The 25,164-nt window shown below is 42.4% G+C and overlaps 1 protein-coding gene across 11 annotated transcripts in view; it reads right to left on the reverse strand.

Annotated features, from left to right (window-relative positions):
* Positions 1–25,164, reverse strand: part of RBFOX2 (RNA binding fox-1 homolog 2) — a gene marked incomplete at its 5' end in the record, with an annotated part of 172,308 nt that overhangs the window by 13,326 nt on the left and 133,818 nt on the right. For 5 of the 11 annotated variants that reach the window (XR_014226349.1, XR_014226350.1, XR_014226351.1 and 2 more), the window contains 9 exons: positions 144–186; positions 397–2,128; positions 2,785–2,824; positions 8,147–8,279; positions 9,413–9,505; positions 9,640–9,693; positions 12,055–12,115; positions 14,871–14,963; positions 24,167–24,220. Coding sequence is in view for 4 of the 11 variants with exons in the window: in XM_082280461.1 (XP_082136587.1) it covers positions 402–520; positions 1,963–2,128; positions 2,785–2,824; positions 8,147–8,279; positions 9,413–9,505; positions 9,640–9,693; positions 12,055–12,115; positions 14,871–14,963; positions 24,167–24,220 (813 nt within the window). The remainder of the gene's footprint in view (positions 1–143; positions 187–396; positions 2,129–2,784; positions 2,825–8,146; positions 8,280–9,412; positions 9,506–9,639; positions 9,694–12,054; positions 12,116–14,870; positions 14,964–24,166; positions 24,221–25,164) is intronic. The other 6 variants (XM_082280460.1, XM_082280459.1, XR_014226348.1 and 3 more) reach the window with 5 other exon arrangements.

A 25,164-nucleotide genomic window follows, 5' to 3' on the forward strand; every position in this document is an offset into this window, starting at 1 on the left:
CTTGGCTCACACGTGAGTCTGCGCTGCTCTAAAAAAGCCTCTGTTCCCATCTCTAATGTGGTGCTGGAATGGTTAGTATAATTCAGTTTTTTCCACTGCAATCCACAATCTGATTGGTTGGCAGGTCACACTGGCACTCCTACCTGAGGTATTTTAGCGCTAATGATTGGTTCCTGTAAGACTATTCTATAACAGAACACAGGAAGAGCAGTTCAAAAAAACACAGCTGTGGAAAGAAACAATCATACAAACAGCCCACAGCGGGGCTCACCAGCCTTTTCTTTCCAGTGGATGCAAGCACGCTTTTCACAAGCAGGAGCAGTCTTTGCATGGGTGGGTTTGTTTGGGTTTCCCCCCCCGCCACCCAGATTGACCCCATTGTAGAAGAAAGATAACCTTTCTTATGATCCGAAATGAAGCCCTCTGCATCCTGGGGCAGGTTGTTTTATCAATTCAGGTGTCTTGCCAGAGTGGGACGCATCCAACAACAGATGGAATGCCTTCTTCCCAGAAGAAATGGCTAGCAGGATGGTTGCCCCAGGAAAGAAAAAAGGAGTGAGGAAAAGGAGGAGGAGGAAAATGAGAAATCGGTGCATAGCATATATGCAGAAAAAGCAGCCCAAACTTGGGACACTTCCCTTTCTTCTTACCTACCATTCATTAACCACTCCCTGCCAGCTCAGCTCCTTTCCACAACCCTATGGACTCAGAAGTCTTAAGAGAATCTCGATTTAACTTCCCCCCGGTCCTAACTGAAGTATCCTCTGCCATCCCTTCCAGAATCTGGGTAAACCTATCACAGCAACCAGGGGGATGGAAGCACTGCAGTGAAAAGCACAACAAATCAGTGAGACACAGGGACACTGCAATCATTCCACCTGCATCAAGCAAATTGTTTGGAAGGGCAACTTCAAGTTTGGATAATGGTAACTTTTTCCTGAGCTCCGTTGGAGGGCTCTAGGCAGCAATAACACAGGAAAAAGCACCACCATCTACTTTGATGCAATCCTCTCTTCTATCACCCCGCTTTCTGACAGTGACACCACTGCCACCAACAGCAAAGTCATCAGAAATCCACCTAATGGCTCTACCCTGACCTGGGGGCTTGACTTCGTGTTATGTGGCAGTACTGCTCTGCAGCACCAAGTGGTTAGGGGTGTTCTTCACTGCTGAGTTCTCTGTCCTTAAAACACGTTAAGTAAGCCTCTCCTCCCCAACAAAAGCTCTGATGGAGCTTTCTCAGAAGAAATAGGGAGTAACCTTGGCCAGTCTTCCCTTTCAACACGGCAGCCTTTTATATGCCACACTCTGGGGGAAGAGGCACTAAGCACCACTCATTTTCTTGGTTTCTTGCCATAGCAAATCAGTGTCTGTAAAGCTAGTGTTTTAGGAGTGAGGCAGGAAAACGCAGAACCTTCTGTAGTCCTTGACACAGCTTTATAAAGAAACACTTGACTAGGCAGATCAATCTTTAAAGGACTGCACACAAGATATTATATGGAAGAGTGAAGAAATGCACGCAGTTCTCTCCATCTCAGAGAGCACATCTTCCAACTCCTGTACCTGGGCTGGGAAAACCACCTGTCCAGAACTCGATCCTCCATATAAACCAACCAAATCCAAAAGCTAGTTCCATCCATTATCCTGAGTCTAACCCCAGGGTGCTCTTTATAAATGTCAGGAATAGCACCTTCAAAGGAGCGGGAATGCGAAATCCATGCTGACAATTGTGCCACTACCCAAACTATACAAAACTTCTCCAGAGAGCTATGACCTACAATGCCACAACAGGGAACTCTGCTGGAGCCAGGCAGGCCACAAGTTGCAATGGCAGTAGTGGCCCTGAACATTTTTGCTTTGAAAGGCATGTTCCTACCACATTCCTGCTCTGCAACAGCTCTCCCTCAGAGAGGAAACCACTTTTCTCACTGGCCAGTTCAAATACCTCCATCCACAACCCACCTATGTACACACAGACGCCCTGGAGATTTGCAGTACAGACTGACCGAGTAGGACAAAGACAATGACAGGACAAAGTCTCCCGTGGTGTCACAGCTAATTCCCAAACAGAAGGAGGCTGCTGACTCTTGTAACCGAACATCTCCACATATTTGTACTTTACAATTCCCTGAAGAGGCGAGAGAATCTAGCTTATTTAGGTGCCATTTCTACCAGCAAAATGAGATGTCAGTTTTCACTCTAGCATCTCAGTCTCCATTTTTAATCAGTCCCAGTGTCTTCCCCAAAGGGATAATCTCCACATCCCAGTGGCACATGAACAGTTTAAAACATACAACTTGTTCAGTGTAGTGTGGGCTGCACAAATCAAACCTGAAAGGGCCCCAAGAGGGAAGAGAAAGGGGAGGGAAGAGGGGGAGAAGGAAAGGGAAGGTCTGAGGCTAAACCAGTCCTGTTATTTTTATACCAAATTATGTAAATGACAGAAGTGTTGAGAGAAATTTTAATTTGCTAATCATCTCTCAAGTTGATTAGTACCAGTGTGCATGTGGGGGACAGGACACCCAATAAACTGACCCTGGCAATGATCAGGAAACCCAAAGGCTTAGGTCTTGCACCCAGGGGCAAGCGCAGTGACAGAGAAGCATGCTTGCATTCCTAAATATATAAATATATATATCCACAAGGAAGAAGAAAATTAAAGTAAATGATATTTAAAAAACCAAACCAAACCAAACGAACAAACCAAAAGAAAAAGAAAAGAAAACAAAAAAAGGCTGGCTTGTCAGGGGTTGGGGACAAGAAGGCTCCAGTGTGTGTACTTACATAGAGGTCAGCACCGTAAAATCCGTCCTGGTAAACCACACTGCAGAAAATCCACACAAAAACAAAAAAACAAAAAAACAAACAAAAAACAAAAGAACAGAAAACACATTCCGGTTATTGAGGACGGCAGCATGCACATGCGTTTTACACAGGCAGGTGATGTATGAATCCACAACCTGGGCTTTTGGCAGGAGCAAATCAGCAAGAGAATGTGTGTGCGCACGCACGGCTCCAAGTCATCTTCCATGGCATGCAAAGGGGGAAGGGGCGGGCAGAGGGGGAGACAGTATGCAAAGGAGAGAGGGAGGGGAACCACCATCTTGGACAGTAAATATTGACTCAAAAAGATCTGACGTCCTGAAGAGAGACACAAGGGTTTAGAAACCTCCACTCTGGTTATTCTCCTGCAATTATTTTAGTTACCCCCTAAACACACAGAAACATTGGCTTCATCAAGTGGGCTTGTGAAATTGAGGAGCCCCTCACAGAAGGCATCCCACAGGGGCTGGAGTCACCTATGTCAGGAAGTGTGGTTCAGAGACTTGTGCCTGATTACATTTTTCACGCTTCACAGGGCTGCATGACTTTTGTTTCTGACATCCATACATCACCTGCTTTTACCCTGCACATTAGACATGCGATAAGATTTGGCTGATCACACAAGCATGCAAAGTATTATTATTCAGCATCTTAAAGAACCGATGCAACACCTCAGGAAAACAAGTCAATCAATTCTGATCAAAGTAAACACAGAGAAATGTAATTGAAAAGAAAAAACCAAAAATACCCACAATGCATTGCTTTCACAAGCAGAGATAATGAGCTAAAAAGGTTAGGTGACTGGTCCAAGATCCGAAAACTGAAAGGTGCAGTGGGAGTCCCTGGTAGTAATGACCTATTCCACAGCAGAGAGGAGCAACTGGAAGGGTTTCCATGGGATGGTGCTTTTTCTGCTTTAAGCCATCATTTTGTTTCTCTCAGAACTTCAAGCACAAAAACTGTTAAACAGAGCCTGGGGCTCCCAAATAGCTGCTCTTACCAGAGCATTCACTAGCAGGAGACTACACAGCTCACTCTGGGGACAGGGGTTGGGGAAGGATGAGGAAGGAAGAGAGGGGATGCCCCCCACCCATTTGAGTTCAGCGTGTGCTTCACATACTGAGGAATTTCCTCCAGCTTTGTCCTCTGAAGAGCTCCACACCAACTTGCTCAAGGCTTTAAAAAGCATTAGCCCCACCATCTGTGATGTTCATGGATCTGATGTGCATGACTTACCCATAAAATTAAGGAAAAAGAAGGTATGGAACACTAGCTATTCTTTTGACTATCATTTTTACTCATCAGATGGAATGTGAAATGCTGCGAAGACCCTGCCACCCTCAGATACCCACCTATTGTAAGGCACACACACACAAAAAAAGCCCAGCAGATCTTGCCAAAATTCTGCATGCTATTACTAAAAAAAAAAAAAAAATAAATTAAAAAAAAAAATCTTGCAGTGTTAGCTACTGCTTGAATAATTTAGTCTTGCTGCCTTCCCCAGGAAAAGTACACTCCATTCCCAATGGACAAAGTTACTGTAGTCTCCAAGAGCGCTGGGAGCAGGTATGAAGATAGAGACCCTTGTTAGAGGAAGAGGGGAGCCACTTCAGCAGGGAGAAGCAGGCCATAAGATCATGTTTGTTGAAGCTAAATTTTTACAACCACATAACAAAGAGTTTGGCTCCTGGGGCAGTGACTTACATTGCTGGGTTCTCTATCTAGGACCAGGAGTGTTTTAGCAGTGATACTCCACCTGCTCCTGCAGGAAAGGCAAACGCACGACAGAGGAAGTGACTTGGTTTATGAACAGGTTAGCAGTTTTAACAGTTATTCCAAACACAATCAGTTGGATGAACATAAGCATTACCACATTGGATCAGGCCACTATTTCTGTCAGCAAGAGATGCTAGCATCAGCTCTCCAGAGAAAACTGCAAGGAACACTAGTAACAGGTAAGAGTAAGACTTCCTGGATCCAAACATCCAAACACATGTGAATCTTCCATCTCTCCTTTAGTTAGGACTTGACTGACACCAACTCCCAGGGCTGAAACTTAGCAAGGTTTATTTATGTGGTAGAATATCCGTACTCATGATTCTTAATGCTAGCAAAAACAGAGAGAGTTCCTTCATCTGAGAACCACATTCCAGTTATGTAGCCTGACCAGAAGTATATAGCAGCCCGGCAGCCCATCAAATCTTAGTGTCACCTGTAAAAAGCCTACTAGCTGAGCTAAAACACATCCAAGGGAGAAAGAAATAGGCAGGTTTTGTAAAGTAGCCAGCACATCATTTAGGTGTACCAACAGCTGACTGTGTTGTAAAAGGAATGAAAAAAACACTTCAAACCCTCAAACCTCTCTGCTTCCCGCACCTAGTCTTCCATCTACTTTGGCTTCAAATCAGTGAATCTTGCATATATTTACACTCTCAGACTAAATTATTCTTTACCATGGCAAGTCTACTCTTCATATAGGTATTTAATGACCATGAACAAGTCAATGACTAACCTATAGCTTGAGAAATGAAATGTATCAAGCTTACTTAACTTTGAGAGTTTTACAGTAGGTGAGTTTTCTTCAGACTGTCTAGATTCTTACAGCTTTTGGTCTGAAGTGTTATTTGTCAGCATTCTCATTTTAAAAGCGTGGCTGCTACAAATCAGGGCAATATTCCAGTACAGTTTTTACTTGTGCTACATATCAGAGGCTATAATGTCTCCTTATTTCTACCAAGTGGCACCTCAGTTATAAACTGAAGGTTGCATTAGTATTTGAAGTCAAGTTTAGGTTACTATCTAACATCACCTCCAACAGTCTAAGCAATTGCTTTCTGAGGTATCAAAAACCTTCCCTGGATAAACATCCATAGCCATACACAACTATGGGCATTCCACATATGCATTAGCAAATCTTGAGTTCTTGAAATAAATATTACAACTATTAAGACCTATGATTTCTTGCACCTTCCTCTGGTTTAGCACTTGACACTGTCAAAACTTACTCTAACCTGGATGGCACTCAGGTCTGATCCAGTATGGCAATACCAGCGAACTTTTATTAATCTACATTCTGTATTTTTTAAATTCTGCTAAGGTCTCAAATGCAGTGATACCATTAAGTTTTGTAACTTTCACACCGCTGAAGTTTGTGAAAACCAATTCCTTCTATCAGGTTTGAGTTAACCTGCAGCTTACTTTACTGTCCTCTTCCGCATTACTCACTATGTCTTGGTCACTCATGTTGCTGACTGATCTTATGGTTCCATCTTTCCACTGGCCAGGAAGAAAGTAACCGATGGAGGGTAAGGTGTCAGGAACGTGTGCCTGTCCCTGACCCCATGGAGGTCAACAGTGCCCACACGGAGTGGTGGCTGTCCTACAGGTTACTGCAACATGGAATTGAATAGTACATTTTGTATTATTGCACTAGGAATCAAATTCGTTCTACAAAAGTATCTTGTAGAGACTCTGACTATGATGACAAAAACACCAGTAGTAGTTATTTACATCCCAGTGCTTGGGACTAGGGACAGTTCTGGGCCTCTGTGAACCTGCCTTGCTTACTGGTGCCCTGTAAATGTTTACTAGGTAGTATGCTGCCCATGAAGACACGGGATCAGTCAGCAGGATCAGAACAATTCAGTGTAATATCAGTAAACACAGACATGAGACAGTATTTGGAAGGGCTAATGATTGGAGCCTGGCCCATATTCCAAATGAAAATAAACCTTTTACATGGGACTCAGGCTGGATTTACATCAAAGACAGGCCCTCCCAGTGCCCCACTGGTGACAGCCTCTGCCTAGGAATGCTCCAGCTGTTACTCCCAGGGATGAAGAGCACATTCCCCCTCGCTGGTGCAAATATTTCATATTCTGCTAGACGGCAGCACTTAGCTCAGCTCTGCTGCTTTGTTTCACTGTGGAGCACTCCCCAGTAAAATTGGACTGGGCCATTTTTAGAATAACAGACAAACAAGTTGTAGGTCAGAGGCTATGGTTAGAGGATAGAGAATGTAAACTAGGAGTGGTGGCAAAAAGGTGGATCTGAAAACCTGGAAGAAACACTCTGTTCAGAAGACCAATGTTCAGACAAGAGGTTTCATTTTAAGTCTTCTGATGAATTAAATACAAACACTGCCAGATTTGCCGAAGAGCAAAGCTAGACAGATACATGACCACTGCAGCTTGCTTCCTTGAGCTCTACTTTAAATATCAGACTGGACTCTAAAAGGGCCACAGTAGCTCTCATCACTTAATCTGCTACAGAAGGTATTGTGAGCTTATCCAGCACATATCAGGCCAGCTCCCTGCACTGATGTGTATGGATTCCACTTTCCTTTTTAATAAAAGATTTATGATTTTTTTCTTCCCTTTTGGGCCTAGTGTAAAGGAAAAGAAGGGTCAGTTCACATCTCTGTGTTGGAGGATTCGTTTCTACTCCTGTTCTTTCTGAGAACATTGCCTGGAAAATACGGCAAGTAGAACTCCAGAGACAATATGATTAAAGCATCCTCAAAATCAGAAACAAAACAAACAAAAAAAAAAGACAGTTTGGAAGGGATTTGCTGATTTATCTGTAGTTCCATCATATTTAAACAAACCAACAAAAACCCAAAACAAAACTCACATACAGACCTAGTTCCCTCTACTTTTAAACAGTGGAATACTCCTTTGTAACAACATCTATTGCACTGCATTAAGTGAAAATCTGAGGGCAAAGAATGCTAAGGCCACACATTTGCCATTGCTTCATTGCATTATCATTCTCTCTACATCCCAAACACTCCCAGCTTTAAATTAATGGACTTGATTAATCTTTGTTTTAAACCTTTTTAAACCGTCTCCAACAAAGAAAGCAAATCCATTGTGGGTAACTGGCTCTTCTGTGTCCTACTGCCAGATGGTGAGGCATGAAGGTAATGGATAATATTCGTCATTCCTGAATATGAAAACACAAATGGAGTGCAAAGAGGAGAACCTTTTCAGGAATTTTAGATCTTCTCTTTGTGTCCTTCTCAGCAGCACTATAACATATTGGCTCAATGGATGACCAATACCATATACAGACAAATTGAGAAATTATGAGAAGGAACCCATCAGCACTTTAAGCTGTTTCAAGTACTGAAAATTGTTTCAGTTGAGAACTTAACACTGAAAAATTTAGATTTTCCCCCACTGGATGCCATTGTGTGCAGAATGCTCTGGCACTAGCATGATCTTGACTCTCACCATCCAGACAATTTTAGGGTTTTGTTGTTAACCGATTAGCTATTTGACACGGTTGTGCAGAGCACTCTGCTCTTGTGACCAGTGCTTACCCTGGGTAGGCAGGGATGGCTGTGGGAGGTACTGCCCGCACTGCCCCATACACTGTCCTTCCTCGGCCCCTCAGATGGGCGCCCCGAAATGCGGCGGCTGTGGTGGCTGCAGTTGGATAGGGGAAGCCTGGAACTGTGAAGACAGACAAGGTGGAAGGTGAAAAGGATACAAGCTCCAAGCCAGAGAACAACCACCTGCTTCAAACAAAGTGACACAATAGCTCCACAGCGGTGGGACATTTGGCGTCAATCCTGCAGAGGGACATGCTTATAACCCAGCAAGCATCCCATACATACTTCCTTCTACACCATGGCCTTTGGGGGGAGAAGGGTTGCAGAGAGGTTTGGCATGCAAGAGGTTAATGTTTTGGCATGCCTTACCCACCCCAAACAGGGCTCAAATCCCCCCACCTTTCGACACCGCCATGCAGTCTGGTTAGAGTCTGAGAAGCGCGGGGAGTTACTATCAATACAGCACGCAGTTCTTCCAAAACTGCAGAGGCTCTTTAAAATAATTTGTCAAGAGGCCCTTAAAGTCAACCAACTTACATCAGTCTCTTCCCTCCTTTCCCCTCCCACTCTTTGCCACCCAATCCTCTGTATGTTCATTTTAAAGCCTGAAAGACAAGATAGCCCATATAACAGCAGCAGCAATTTCCCATAAAGTGCCAGTTTACTGAGAGCCCACCTTCATTTAACAAGTGTGACCAGTAACTGGCACCACATGTAGCGATGCCTGTATTATTATGCTTTAAACTGATGTAAACTGGCTCATGATGAAACTTTGTAAAACCTCAGAGGCATCTGCAAACATGTCATAAACAGATACTGAGAGAACAGATGCTGAGAGGGAACGAGTCCCAGGGCACAAACCCAACCCAGCGTGCATCCAGGTGCATGCCACTAGGGGCCCTGCAGACCCGTGGTTTAGCAGCTTGTATAATATGTACTTTAGGGATTTGTCCATTTGGTTTCTTCGATTTCAAAAGAGGGAGGGGAGCAAGGGAATGGCCTATTCCTCACACACACCCTCCCCTTGTTCTGCAGCCTCCTTGTCGTTCAGAAGGACCCATTTGGCAGTACAGCAAGACACTGCAGATGAACAAGTTACAGCAACTGCACACTATACTGTAGCTCAAGGTAAACTCATTCCCAGCAAGACCCATCCTTTCAAGTATATATTATACAGACTGGAGAGAAGAAGGGTAATAGGTCATCGTTAACTCAAGCACAGTAACAATACAGGGGCCATTGGGGGCTACTTACTGATTAAAGGAATGTAAGTGTTAATACCCCCCCTTCCTGACAGGGGCACTGCGGCGTCATTGCCCAGCGAGACATCTGCTTGAAAGCTGGACGCTAATTTAATTTTCGAAAGAATAAAAAACAAAAACAAAACCGTAAAAAGGTTATAAAGAAACAGCAGATTAAGAACATAAACAAACACCACTGCAGTTAAATGGCAGAAGTGGAAGTGTCTACTTAAGCTCTACCTGCATATAACTCAGGGCCGTACACCGCTCCAACCACAGGACTCAACTTCCAACCTGAAACAACAAAGACTGCAGTGAATGCCAAAATCTACACCAAGAGAAGGAACGGGCAGCGTGGGTAGGGGGAATGGTCTCTTGCATGCGCCCCAGCTTCACATGCACAGCTCTTTCCAATTTCTGCTTCGCCTCAATCCCCCTTGGTGTAGATGGAGGCCAACTGCCTTTTCCTAATGTCAAGCTCTAGGTCCAGGTCGCTGTATTGGAGGGAACAGCAAAACATCAGCTGATCCGCAGTGGGCAGAGGCACTGCTGTGGGAATGCCAACTACCTTATATGCATATTCGCCATGAGCACCATGCGACCTGGCATTCCCTGCAGGAGCCTTGCTGCCAGCTCCTCCCTATTTTCACTGGGAACACTGCAGATCCAAGCCCTCTATAAAGCCACCGGCCCAGACTGTCATTTCAGGCAAGTCAATTTATAGCTTTGAATCCTTCTGTCTTGTCTGCTAGAGATCTGCTAAAAAGCAACAGTGTCTGAACTTCTTCATTAACTGCATTACACAACTATAGCTCATAAAACCAAATCATTCTATTCATCTCACATTTTCTCCTCACTGTTATTTTAGTATTTCTTGCCTTCTTTATGCTGCTTTTCAGGTGAAAGCCTTCACAGAGAAATGATTTCAATATAATATGAATAATTGGCAAGAACTGCAAATCATCAAGATAAAACCTACAAGAGAATAGGGCTTAAAGAAGTATGGGTATGAGTTAGTACATATTTCCAGTCACATCTAGAAACCTGTCTCTTCCCCCTCCATCTCTCTAACGGGGGAGAAAAGAAGTATAAAGCTAACAATGTGATCTGGGTTGGCTTCCACAAAGCATTCCTTTCAGGAAAGGTCTCAGCTGTTCAGCTAGCAATCACAGAGGCATTTTTATTTAAATAAATCCATATGCTTCCCCTGCCGTGGAGCCCTGGTGCACTTGCTGAACTTTTAACACCTCTAAGCACTCTAGAAGCCATACGAACAACTCTGTGAACTGCAGATGGTCAACACCACCCCTTCACCTCTTGGCAGAGCATCACTGACAGATGCAGCACAGGCTCCCTCTACAAGTACAGGCACACTGCTGCTGCACTGCTCACCTTGATGGCAAAATACTCCAGTGTTGGCAACAAGAGGACTATGAACTCTCAAATTTAACAACAGTTGTACAACGACACTTGCCAGTACACCTTAAGCCTGGTCTAATACTAAATTCCTTTGCATAGCTTTAAGGCTGGCTTTAAACTGCTGGCTGCAAAGGCAAAATACTCTTGTACGTTATCACTTAAACAGGTAAGCCAAGTTTCGTTACTGAACAGTCCCATGCATGACATTTTGTGTCCTTGTTTTCAGGACAATATACCATGGATGCACTGCCTTTTGTTACACAATCTCCTAGTTCCTTCTGGGTACTGTGACCCAGAATCCCAGGCCTTTTGCTTGGCCCTGTTTCCCCAGCTCTGTACCCAAAGTAATATTTATTTGCAGGGGGCCCCTCAGTAAGTTGGCAGCAGAGCAACATAAAGAAATTTTATCTTCTGAGTTTGGAGTCTTACTTTGTAATCAAAACAGATTCTAACACTAGCAACTACCTGTATGCAGCTTCCTGCCTTGATGAAACTGTTTGGGAATATTTTCAGACCAAGAAGAACTTTGCTGCCTGTTTCAGGACAATCACTCAGATTCAGAGTCTTTATCAAAGCAGCATTCAGTTCTGCTGGGAGAATGACTTTCTATGCTATATATGCCTATGAAGTAAAATGACTGCAAAGAGAACTGTCAAGATATCCCAATGAAACAGGATTCTTCACTACCCAAACAACTTGGTCTTTCTCTGTTTAGGTTCACTGGGAAATGACTGAACATGGGTGCAGTCTGAAACAAAATGCAAGCAAACGAGCAGCGCAAAGGCTCTGTTCTGGTGGTTGCTTGGGGACAGCTGTACTTTTACAGAGAAAACCTAAACTGAGATACCTTAAGTTATTAAGCTAATCGCGCATCTTAAGTTATGCTTCTGCATTCATATTTAGGTATCCACGCGATGGCAGTGAGACACAGGAGTACTGCACATCCCACCATACAGCATCAGCTTGCAGTAGTAGCGCAGGCAACCCGCTGGTCCTTGGCATCTTTACCCACATTGGCCACATTGGGCATGTCCCTACCTCTCTCTGTTCCCACTTCTCCATCTGGAAAATGGTAATTCCCCACAAACACTTTAGGGTTATATTGGATAATGGTATAAATTAAGAGTTTGTGGGGTTTTGTTGGTTTCTTTTGGTCCTGAGGAGAGGTCATGACTTTTCCCTTTTATCTTTCTTCAAACGTTTCAGCTCGTCATTAGTACAAACTGTCTCTCTTACCATTTGCATAAGGTGTGACCATCTTCTTATTGGTCATCACTCTCGCTGTGGCATTGTTAACCTAAAAGTAAGAAAGGGGAGGGGGAGGAGAGGGAAGGAAGCACAGGACGTTAGGGAAAATGGTGAAAAGCTCTCAGATACCACACACACACACACACATACACACTATACTTCTCTGAGCAAAAAAAAATTAAACAGCTAATTTTACATGAATGTAATCTTTAAATTACTTTTAACAGTTGCCATTTAATTATAAAAGTTACAGCTAAACGTGGCATTTTAAAATTATGCATTAAACAAAAGGCCAACAAGAGTAAAGTGCAGATTCTCCACCACCCTGCCATCCCTAGGCAGAGGATTATTTACAGCTCTGACCAAAAGGGCAAACCCTAGATGCTTTGTCCAGGTTCTGTTCAAGAGGCAGGAAATTTCTGCAGCCCAGGGCAGGGGAATTGAACCAGGAGATGCAAAAGCTGACTTGTTTCTCAAGCTCACCACTGGAACTGGGGCCCAGCAGGTCACCGCCAGGACACTTTTGTGTCAAAAAAGGTAGCCTGGAGACCCTCAGCATTAGATTTGAACTCCCAAGGCTTGAGGAAATCTCTGGAACGTCACCAACTATTTAGATGGTCTACATTCACTGATTTACACCCACCATTTTCAAATCTTTTTCCAGATCATTTTTTCCTTGTCACAAATCTCATGGAACAAAAAGAATACATAGCAGCAGACCTGGATCATTTGGGGGTTTACTGTGCCCTCCACCCTCTTTACAGAGCTCTGCATAGTTCCAAGCGGTTTGACTGCTCAAGCAAGTGGGGTGTTACCGCAGAGATGGTGCTGATAAAGAAAAGATGGACTAGTTTGGAAGCCAAGTTACTGCAGCCCCGTGTCAGCCTCAAAACTCTTGCAAGGAGGGTGAAGCTTTTATGTATCATCAATAATTTATCAAAACCCATGCCAAATGGGAATGGAGGCCAGGGTGAAAAGAAAAAAAAAAATGGACACAAAAATAGAAGCTGCCTTGGGCCCTTGAGATGTATGGATGGTGAGCGTACACAGGGTGGCGAGTCCAGAGCTACATTTTACTCTTGTTTCAGACCCAAAACAATAGAAATATTACACATTTAAAAAGAAAGAATGGGAAACAACAATGATGAGACTGTGAGCATGCAGTTAAACACACACAGATAAAAAAAAAGAAAGAAAAAAAACACACCACAATTGATTCAGAGGGTGGGGAGGGGAGGAGTGAGGGGCTAGGGTCTCACAGACAATCATTAGATGGAGCAAGTGCCTGAAATCAGCTGCTACAGCAAAGTGCAACACAAGCACTTAAAGGAAAAATTGCCAGAACCGATCAGAAACCACCAGTCAGCAAAGAGACCAACAGCTGCATTTAACTTAGTAAAGAAATAAACTGGGGAGGGGGCAGAAAGAAAAAGAGAGAAAACAAACAGTAACAGCTACAAACAGGTCTCAGATAGAAAGAGCAGCAGAAAGAAGGGGCAGGAGAGAGAGAAGAGGAAATGGGTGCATTAATAAAAACCAGCCAAACTGGAGTTCAGTAACTCTGAGTAAGATGTGCAAGGGGAAATCACCATGAAGTCAGTAATCAAACAGCTCAGACTGCTACAAAACAATATGTACATCCAAAGTCCAGGCGGCATTACTCAACAGCATTGAAAATAAAAGGGGGAGAAGGGGAAGGAGGTGGGTGGGGACAACAAGTCAAATCACATTTCGTAGTGTTAATGTGAGATGGCAGATGGATTTTTTCTTTCTTAATTTTTTTTTTGTAATTTTAAGAAAAATTAAAAAAAAAAAAAAAAAAAAAAGCTTCTTCTCTAGCACTTTTGTTTCACTTACCGCCAACTCGTACCATCGCCAGCATTGTGTATAGTTACCATGGAAAGAGTGAGTCAAGTGAAGGGCCCTAAACGCTAAACCATCGGAAAGGGAAATAAAAAAAAAAAAAAAAAAAAAAAAAAAAACAGGAAAAAAAAAAAGCAAAATATGCAGACATCTTACTCAAAAACGGCGGCTTTTTTGTTTCAATATTTGTACTTTTTGGTTTGTGTTTGTTTTTTGTTTTTTTTAAGAAAGAAGGAGAGAGGGATGATGCCAGTTAGCCTTCAACGCAGTGGAACACCAAACTGGTCGATACCAGGCATGCCCAACATACGGTCATGTTGGCCAGCCAACATTAGCCCTTCCCTCCCCGGCGGCGAGAGCTAGCAAACTTTTACGGTTAGCTTTCACCAAACCCATTCTTGACCGTGAGCAGGTCAAGAAACCAGCAATGTCGTACAGCACAGCCCACTCAGGGCTGCTGCCCCATGTGTCCCCACCCCTCCCACAGGCATCATCTCACACTTGCATGGAGGAGAACTGGCCTCAGAGGAAAGAGAGGATACTGGCTGGCCCCCTGCTTTCTTTTTTGGACACAGAGTTAGAAGTTGGACAGTACTCTTTCAGTTAGTTTTGTTCAGGCCTGGTAACAGGAAATCGGAGCCTCGCAAACTGAAGCAAAGGAAAAATCAAGACAGCAGAAGGGCAAAAACTTGGAGTGGGTGGGAATAAAACTTAATAAAAGAAGAAAGAAAAGGAAAAAATAATACCCCAAACAACAATAAAAATATTCTGTAAAGGGTGTAAACTTCTATACATTTCAGTGCAGGGAGGTGAAGGACACAGACACAAACACACACGCACACACGAGACTGGGATCCAAATGTGAAATAAGTGAGGCAAGACACAAAAAGAAATCAAAAGAATAAATATAAAGAAGAAATTGAATTACTGAAGACATGCACCTCGATTTTACGGCCCTCTACCACGGTGCCGTGTAATTTCTCCCTGGCCCTGTCTGCATCAGCACTATTCTCGAAAGTTACGAACCCGAATCCCTGCATGCAGCGGGAGAAGGGGGGAAAACATGCACATCGTTATATATTGAAATACTGATCTCTAGGTAAATAGAGAAAAAATATCACAGTATGAAATCGACATCAGCACAACTCGGCAATAACCTCCTAGAGTCACATTGTTGGTTCATGCATGTTTCATAAATAAAAGAAATTAAAATCAATAAAAAAGGAACTGTAATCATAATAAGAATAATAAGAGTAATTTAAAAAAAAGAAAACATAAAAGCAATTGAGGCCAGACCAAAAAAGAAGTACAAAGTTACTCGAGACAATTTTTCATTTTGTTTTGGTTTGGTTTTTTGTTTAAAAACACTAAACCCTGCTCTGACATAGGCAAGCTGGGCATGCCCAAGTGGGGCTTCTCTCCCCTCTGCTAATGAACACACAAATTTTGTAGGGCCCCTGCCGACCCCAGACACAGGACACGACATCAACACTGAGCAGCACTTTGTTCTCTTGAGAAATTGCTACGAGAGCGAGCAGCGATCTGAGTTCATGCCTGGCACCAGGAATTCTGCGAAGCTTTGGGCAAATCAAACACTGAACCTTGCTTTTCCCACCTGTGGAATGGAGACAATAATAATTACCTACCTTAGAACACTGTTGAGAGGAAGGGCTCTTTGTAAAGCATCCCTTGTAAGCTCTTCAGGGCACAGCTCATGTCTACTCCTAAGCCTGAAACTTCCCCAGTGATACACGGGGCCCTGAAAGCAAGCAGGGCTTCTAGGTGGCACCATAAAATAAGCATATTTAATGTGAAGATTTAAGAGTATCACATACTGTAGTTGCAAAGTATTCTTATCTCTAAGTACTCTGATGGACTTGACTGTAAATCTTAACACCTAAATACTGATTCATTTGTCATGGCAGGTTTTGTCTGACACTGCTGACCCACTGCTACCACCCCCTTCCGTCCTGCTACCCATGTTACTTGGCTTTGTTCTGAGATGGCAACCTCTGTGCTGTGGAGAGCAATGGATCTTTGCCTAGTTAGACCATGGAATTTCCAAAAAACTGACATGCCCTGCTTGGAGCAACCACAAAGGCTCAAGGGCTGCCAAAATGTCACTTTAGTTAGACAAATTCAGATTTACCACATCCATGAAGGCACAAGCAACACATGCCTGTCCTACACACGCTCATGCTGCTGCCAGCTCATGCAGTGGTGTAACAGGGCAGGGTAAGAGACCATGTTTCCTTCCACAGAGACAAGTGCACCGACATTAAGAGAGAGCCAACGTGACAAAGTGAATTAGGATTTTAACTAGGAACAAATGGCATCTTAATATAGACAACTGTGATGAGATACTCTTCATGCCATTAGAGAGAGTGGACCCAAACAAAAAGCGTTGTTGAATTCTGCTTTTACGGTATCTCAACAACAGCAATAACTGGCTCCTGTGGCTTGGTATAAAGCAAATACTGCTTTAATGTACAGAGAGTAATCTCCACTGGCTCCAGTACCCTCAGGAGCAGAACAACAAAGCTTACATTTGATGCAATAGAAGCTCCCTCCCGATATTAATTGAAGAGTGAAATGATGAGAGTGATCTACAGCTATGCCTGTCAGGGAAGGGGGCATGCTAGCCAGGCAACCTCCTTCATGCACCTTGGGGTCAATATGTATTTAGACTGGACAGCCCAAAAAACAGATAGCATCTTGACTTCTAAGCATTGTCAGCAATGAGACACAAGCAAGCCATTATTCTTCAAGCGCTTTTTAAAGGTCTTTACAATACTAATCTTAAAACAGCCCAAGCCATTTGACAAGCTGGCCTTTATCATCTACAGCTAGGTTTCCAGCACAAAACTCTTGCAAATTTGTAAAATGCATGGTGGTGGTTGGTTTGTTTTTTGGTTTTTTGGGTTTTTTTTTGTGGGGGAGGCGTTTACTTTTTTCTTTCTCCCCCATAAAAAGCAATAATAAAGGGTCTTTGCCAAGCGCTGCAATGCTGAGATCAACGAAAGCGCTCCTTCGGGCTCCAACCCAATAATCTAAAGCTTCAGATAATTTCATTTCTCCAGCTATAAATAAAGAGCTATATAAATAACAAACTGATGCTTTTTTCAGAACAGCATAGAAGTTCCCTGTTTAAATGAATTAAGATCAGAGCTACAAGACATAGGGGCTAATAAAACAGCCCAACTGCATGTAACTCTCAAATATGTTGCAGAGAACGAAGGGGGGGGTGCAGGGGGTGTAATAGCAAAGCTGATTAGGAAGGAATAGGGTATTGTGTCTGCTTCAAAGAGCCCCTACAGAGAAAGGTAAGCTTGAGAAATAGAACAACACCTTTCCCTCTGGTTCTGTATAATGGGAAAAAAGCATCTTTTAAAGGTTGGGGGAGGAGGGGAGGTAAGGACTGCAACAGGAATCTCTATTTCCCTCTTCTCTTTTTACATTAAAATTTCTGTTTGTTCTAGACAAGCCTGTGGAGACCGAATGAAATTTATGTTTTCGGTGATGATGTGAACTGAAAGCTGGAGTGCAGATGGAAAGTAATTTTTTAGACATTAATTTGTGCAGGCTAGAACCAAACTAAGACTATTTTAATTCACATCTGTTTGCAATTAGTGAAGCCTGTATGGGATTTTAAAAAACTACATTATCATTAAATATCTTTAAATTGAGGAGTAATTTTCAGTATTTTTATTAAGTTAACTCAAGGTAGCATACAATCCACATGCAGACTATATGAGTATCACTAACAATGTGAATTAAACCAGAATTAATCTGATTCAGAACAACATAACTAATTAACCATATTTTATTGACAGATCAGCCTTTAGCTTGTGCAACTCTTTGTTGAGAACCATTTAATGTCAATGCTGAATTAATGTTTTACATAATTGACTACGGCAGTTAGTATTTGTGTCCTCTTGGTTTGTCATATTAATGCATCTCTTAGACATTCAAATTTTCATCAGGAAAAACAGGTGAGCCACACTCGACATTTTTGCTGTTTCTAAGTTTCAAAACTAGCAATTATATATATACACACATTTTTGATGTGGGAGAGAAAAAAGAACATACATAGATTTTTTTATTCCTTCTCACAGATGACCTGTAAAGAATAGGGATTAATTTGCACCTAAGTACATATGCAACAAACAGTTCTCAGTTTTCCCTCACCAAGGTTGTCTTGACCTTGAAAGAAAAAAAAGAAACAAAGCAAGAAAAAAAAAAGATGTGGCAGGTATCCAATATTTACTAGCTTAGCTTTATAGCAGGTACTGGATTGCTCCATAGTAATAGGCATGGAGTCAGAGGAAGGGAAGATCCTGGATGACAAAATACTTAGAGTTTCTAGAATTTAGATTATACACATAGTTTGAGTTTAATAATGCTGTTATGGTAACAAGGCTGAAATTTTCAACAATTCCTCCCCACCAGCAACTGCCATGACCTTCTCTCATGCAGAAAATAAGTTTAACCCAGCGAACACTAAATTCCAACAAACATTTTTAGGACTAGTGAGTAATTTGCAGTACCAGACTAACCCCTTTTCACCCAAAGGTTTACTGAAATGGCCTGAAGAGACCGAGTAACTGCCACCCTTTTAGTCTGGCCTCAGATTCTGCAATAAATAACAAGCAACATGATGAGCCAGTGAAAAAAAATAATAAATGTATATATATATATATAGTATTTGAACGTTTCCATCTCTGAAGAATGAGAAAGAAAATTTACCATGTAACCGTAAAGGGAGAAATCAAAACCAGACGGTTCTCCTGGGTGTGGCCAGAACACAGAAATTAAACAAAAAACAACAACAAAAATAAAATAAAGTAAAAAAAAAAAAATAAAACCAAAGAAAACTAAACAGAGCCCCTTGAAATCCATGCATTGTTAACCCTTCATTTGTCATGGAGTTTAGACCAGTCACCTCAGCAGCAGCGTCTTTGCCTTGTACCACTGGAGCACGCAGCTGGCAACAGCCTTGCTGTCATCTGCTGCTGTGCTTGTTTCTAACCAAGTTTTTTCTTTTTTTTTTTCCCCCCCCTTATTTTCATAATAAACTTTTAGAAGTCTGAAAACAATGGCCAACGAGGCAGCAGTTTAGGCTACCTGCTTCCAAGGCATTCAGAAAGAGTAGGAGGGTTTCAGCTATAATCCACCTGAGATGAGCAGCACTGAATGCACCGACAGCAACGCAGCACAAAACCCAGAAACAAATTATTGAAGTCACACACACAAATGCACCCTTCAAGTTGGTGAAAGCATCTGTGTAAACCAAGCTGCCACGATTTCAGCAGCTCTTCCAGCTCTTCCCGGTCCCCGTGATGCACTTTGCGTTAAGGCACATACACGTACAGAACCAGTCGGTGTACCTGTGCAATCTGGTGAATCAGATGCAGGAATTAAAGTGACTAAAATAAAAAAAGTAAGTGTATCTTCAAAAAAAACCTGCAGGGCTATTTTGAAACTGTATCATTTCCACAATCCAGCTTGAGCTGTTCCACTGCCAATCCCTGCTCCAAAACAGAGGAGGGGGCAGAGGCCAGCATTGAAGAGTGGGAGCCCAGCCTGCACTGCTGGGTAGCGAGAGCCTGGGGCTTCAGAGCAGCTCCAGCCAGCTCAGGACAGGGGCTTCACAGCCCCAGTCATGCCCAGGTGTGTGCTGCTGTTCCTCCCTTCAATCGGCCCTGGACCTCATTGCATGGTCTGTGAGTTCAACAGGATGAACTGGCTGAAGACAAGCTCATTTCTCTCCCTGCTGCATCAGTGTCTTGCTAATTCAGCACCTAGATTCAGTTCTCTACATAGTGAGACGAGCACTACTGGAAAGGCACTCCCACAGGAGCAGCAGATAAGCTTATATGAAACCATCAACTTCAGCCCAAAATTCAAGTTTAAATAAATCAGTTCAGTGTATGGACTTAACTGATCTCTTTAGTTCAGTACTGCAGATTCAAGGCATGAAGCCACTGAACTATGATAAAGGGACACTGGTCATGTCTCCTTCATGCCACCGGCATTCTAAAGGGATTTGGTGACCTAAGAAAGTGACGCAGGTCACCAGTGCTTAATTTATTTTTAAACCTCGTTGTATTAATAACACTGTTTGTATTTCTGGCTCAACTGATGAAATCTTAACAAAAATTATAAAAATAGAATTGAAATGAAAACAAGACTTCTAATTTATGTAATAAGGTGCTTTCCACTGAGTGGACTCTAGGTCCAGAAGAGGAGTGGCTCAACTCAAAGCATCTAATCCATTTAAAGAAAAAATGAATGCACATGCAAACATACAGTCTTTAAGGCACCATTATCAAAACCTATATTCACATTCTTAACCTACAGTTAACTGTAAACTTAAAAATCCACAGAGTTCTCTAGTTAGCATAGGTTTACTTACATAAATCCAAACACCAACAGATGCAATTTCTCTTGTAACCCACTATACAACTAATTTTTTAAATAAATATGAAGCACTTCTAGGCACTATAGTCCTATACAAGAACTTGGAGATCTGGGTCTCGCAAGTGGAAATCAGTGAGGGACATAAACTTACAGTATCCTGAAACCATGAGCTCCTCTGCACTAATATGAACTCTTATCATTTAAAAAGCTACCAAAAAAAAAAAAAATCCCTATTCAGCCAAGATTTTGCTGTGTGCTTACGTACTCCTGGTCTCTGAATGTCACTGAGGGCACATCTTGGAATGCCACACGGTACGCAGCTGGTGAGCAAAGAGCTTGGATTCCCTTCCCCTGCAGTTTTACAAATGCCACAGGGTACTCATTACACAGGCAGACTGCATTAATTCTGCAAATATGTCCACTCGTTCGATTCAGCACAATAGCGGCAAAATACACATCTAGAGGATGCATCTCCACTAACAAAAGGAGCAGGAATCCTCTCGACTTCCTCTGGAGGTGTTTTATTCACGGTTCAGTGAAGTGCATGGTAAACTGCAACCATGGGCAGAATGCTATTTAAAGGCACTTATACCAGTCAGAGCTAGAAATATAATGGTAAACAGGATAAATGAAACAAACAGCTAGTTTCCTGGAAGCAAGCAAAAAAACCCAAACACATCAAAGGAAGACTGACATCATTCTATTAAACAAGAATAAAACAAAATTAAATTCAAGGAATGTTTAAAATTTTTATCTTGTTTCTCACACACAGCAAAGCAATTATAAGTGTGAGGTCTACCAGGGCCGATATATTCCTACTAAACAGACTGAATCTGGGAAGAAATTGAGTTACAAAACAAGAATTCACATTGCTCTGGAGAAGAACCAGCAAAACTCATAAACTGCCTCCTACACTGCTGTGATATAGAAAGTCAACAACTACCATTTCCGAAAGAACCTGAGGTGAGAGGTGGCTCTGATGGACACGCCCAGCTCTCTCTTCGGTCACCAAACTTTGTAAGTACACAGAGATCCTGAAGATGCAGCCAGTTTGATAGAGCTTCCCCAGGCTGCCAAAGAAAACTGCCTGGTCATCTCAGGTGGATTCAAAGTGAAGAATGCTACCTGAACGCTTCCTCCAGTCCCTCCTACCGACCAGCACTGGAGCGATCCCAGTAGAGTTCTCCCGCCACAGCTCGGCGGGGACAAAGCGCTGCTCAACCCCATCGTACACTGGGTGGGGGCGAACCCAGGGCAGTTTGGGATTTACCACTGTACCTTCAAAATATTTACAAAACATATACACAAAACACTACAACCCTTAGGAACCCAGGGGAAGGGAAGGGAGCATTGAGAACACAGCACAAGGCAGGCAGCAGGAGCATCTGCTTTCGGATTCCCAAGAGAAGAGGAGGAGAAGAAGAGAGAGAGCTTTCATATCATTAGATTAGAATGGAAACCACAGGGCAGGAAAATGCATTCAGATTTTTTTTCCTAAGGTGGAGGAAGAACCCAAGAGTGAGTGAGTGGCCTCCAGAAAGATCCATTTCCTTTGCTTCACCATCAGATCACCAAACTGTTGTTTTTCCATTATTATGTGAACACCAGGTGCTTCGTGCAGCTATACCCCACTCAAACACTGGGGCCTCCCATTTTCATGCTAAGCAGGAAGAATGTTGCATTCTTTTTAAAACAGAAATTATTTTGGGTGAGAAGGATGCAAAGATACCATGAAATAACTCTTTGGCTGTTTTCTCATTCTGTTCAGATTCTGGACATCCCTCAATACAGGCTACCAGTTTTGTAACTGCTTTTTGCTGCAAGATGACAAAAAAGCAGTAGAAAACTGCATGGTTAATAAAGACTGGAAGAACATCTCTGCTTTCCTTTTTTTTTTTTTCAAATATTTATTAAGGGTTCAGGGTAAAATTCATCAAGGAACTCTTCAGCAATCATTTTTGTTTTAACTGAAAACCAGAAGCCTTGGGCTTTAGCAACAGCACAAGAAGGTACTTTTCATAGGCATAAATCAAGTCTTCACAGAAAAGCCTTCAATGTCAATGTTGCCGAGAAGGGAAAGGGCAGCTGTGGGCGTTTAATACACAGGGCTGTACGGAAGGGAGAGAGAGAGAGTGAAGTTCATGTGTGGAGAGGAAAACACTGCTCTGGAAAGCACAGGCAGTGGGATATGAAGAACATTTTGCCAGGCCAGTTATTTTTGTTCTTTCTTTTGCAATTATATCTGAACAAGTAGGGATTTGATAGATGCCAGAGGCTGTTCTCAAAATCAAACAAAAATGACTAAAATCAAGAGTAATTCACAGGTAGCTTTGGCTTATAGATATCGAAAGAACAGCAGAGAGCAGAATAAATATTTACAAACTCAGCACAGCTGATTGTTTTGGTAAAGCATATAGATTTTTAGCCATGCAGGGAAGTAAAACTCTAACTAAGCCATGTAGACATTTACTTGTTCAGACTGTCTTGTTAAAAAAAAAAAAAAACCAAAACAAAACAAAAGAAAACCATGGTATTAAGCAGAAACAGAGGATGGGGGGAAAGGGCTTGAAACTCATTTATTTCATATACAGATCAACGGCTTTCTGGTTTCCAGATAATACAGGACTGAATAATTTCAGAATGCATCTTGGGCAACATGGGTGGAAATTTGCAGAGGGCTCTGAACATGAACACACCTCAGAATATATGTTGAAACAAAGAGGCCACCATAAAAGCTGTGAACCTCAAATCCAAGCAAAAGGCATAGACTCTAAACCAAAACTGCTTAGCTGAATTGCAACGTCAAAACCTTTTGTGTGCATGCACACATGTGCACACACGTGTGTGTGAGGAGGAGGGAAATTTTGTTTTAATTGAAAATGGGAATCTTAGCATTGATTAAATCAAGCAGAGTATAGACATGCACTGTGCAAGCTTCCCCCAGAGAGCTTTGGCAATGCACCTCGCTCCTGACCTGCAAAACTCCCTGCTATTCCAGTGCTGAACCTCCTGGGCAGAGAGAGAATCACATCAATTTGTCATTGTGGTGATACTGGTTACATGATGAGAACCAATTGCCAATTAGGACAGAGATCACTGAATCTCTCTGCAGCTGACCTGAGCAACATCTGAAACCTCATCTCCAGAGATATAAATTACCAGTAACCCTCAACAAAACCTCCCTCTTAATATATCTGTAAGAAGAAAATTGGAGGGTGAATGCAAATTCTGTGGGGGAGGTCCACATGGGGCAGGGCAAGTGGAATGAGGATGCTTATATTAAAGCATCAAATATCTCAAACATGAAAGGTCAGTATCTCGGAAGTTCCAAGTAAGTCTGCAAAACAGAGTAAATAAAATCCTTTCACATATGAGATACGACAGTTTTCTATAGAAGTACTTTAATGCAACGAAAATGGCAGGGAAGGGGGTGAGTTAGCTTTTGTTCTTATGGTCTCCCATCACACAAAGCTGTTTTACCTTATTCTGCCTTCTTCACAGGGCAGCCAATGCCAATGCAACGGGAACGGGTTGGTATTAAGGCTCAATTGACTGACTCCCTGTTTGTTCAAAAGACTGGGGAACCTGATCCCACATTACAGACAGGAGTGTCTCTGAGCATTTGTACATGCTGCCCAGAAATGACCATGCTCAGAGTCTCGAGTCAGAGGGAACAGGAGACAGTCCCCAGAATAGCTCTTCCCTTCCCCCATCACACTAATTCCTGCTGATATCTACAGAATATGTTCTCTAGGCAATGAACTGCCTTTTACTCTGCAATCAAAACAAGAGAAGCGGGTACAGAAACAGGACTTACCTTCGAGCCACGCTCATTAAAGATTATCTCTACATCAAGGATTTTGCCAAATTGCTGCAGAGAGACAAGGGAAAAGAAAAAAATAATTATTTATTTTTGGCAGTCCATTTTTCCTACCTTTTGCAGGGGCTGGATTAGTGCAAGAAGGGAGGTAAGAATATTTCCATTTCTAGCATACAGGCAAAGGCATAAAATCCCAGTGATGTGACCCAATTCTCTTGGGTTAAGACATGCAGATCCTCTTGCTCACAAACCCCAGGTTTTCTCACAGAAGTCTAAAGGAAGAAAAACAATCTCCAGAAGAGTTTTAGGGATTTGAGAGAGCTCATCTTTCCCCCGTTAATCTAAACAATTCTTCCTTCCCTCATTCTACTGTTTCATCTAAGACATGGTTATATGATTTCATCTCAGACATCCAACAACATTTCTCACACGTAATTCAGCATTTCAGCTTCCTCCTGAAGTGGCTATCACAAAGAGAAACTTAAAAGTGATGTTTCTCTGGAAGCGATAGTAACATAAGATTCCCAGCCTCAGGGATTTCAAACTCTAAAGCTTTTTTCCTTCCCTTTAATTTCCAAAACTCCAAGCCTTCAAAAGAATTGATGGCAGATTCAGAAACCATGAAAACGGAAAACTCCTAACAATTTGTTTTTCAGAAAAAACATCATTCAACTTCAACCTGTGACATACAATAGCTGGTCAACAACCTATGCAAGTTTATCACATGCAATAGAATTCTGACCTCTGCCTCAGCCTGGGGACCCCAAGGAGAGCTCTGCACTGTTACAACGGGTTCCAAAGAGCTCCAGATTTAGCACAGAGCACGAAATGGAAAACAAGATTTACAAGGCAGGACGGAGATTTACCACCTCTGTGGAACCATGTATGGATTACATCTTTCACCTTGCTAGGAACATACTAAAATATTTTACTGAAGCGGCCAGCCTCAAAGCAGCAGCCTAGAGGTAAAAGTATCACCACTTCAACAGAGGCCC

The sequence above is a fragment of the Coloeus monedula genome (assembly GCF_965178545.1).
Source record: "Coloeus monedula genome assembly, chromosome: 4".
NCBI classification, from domain to species: domain Eukaryota; kingdom Metazoa; phylum Chordata; class Aves; order Passeriformes; family Corvidae; genus Coloeus; species Coloeus monedula.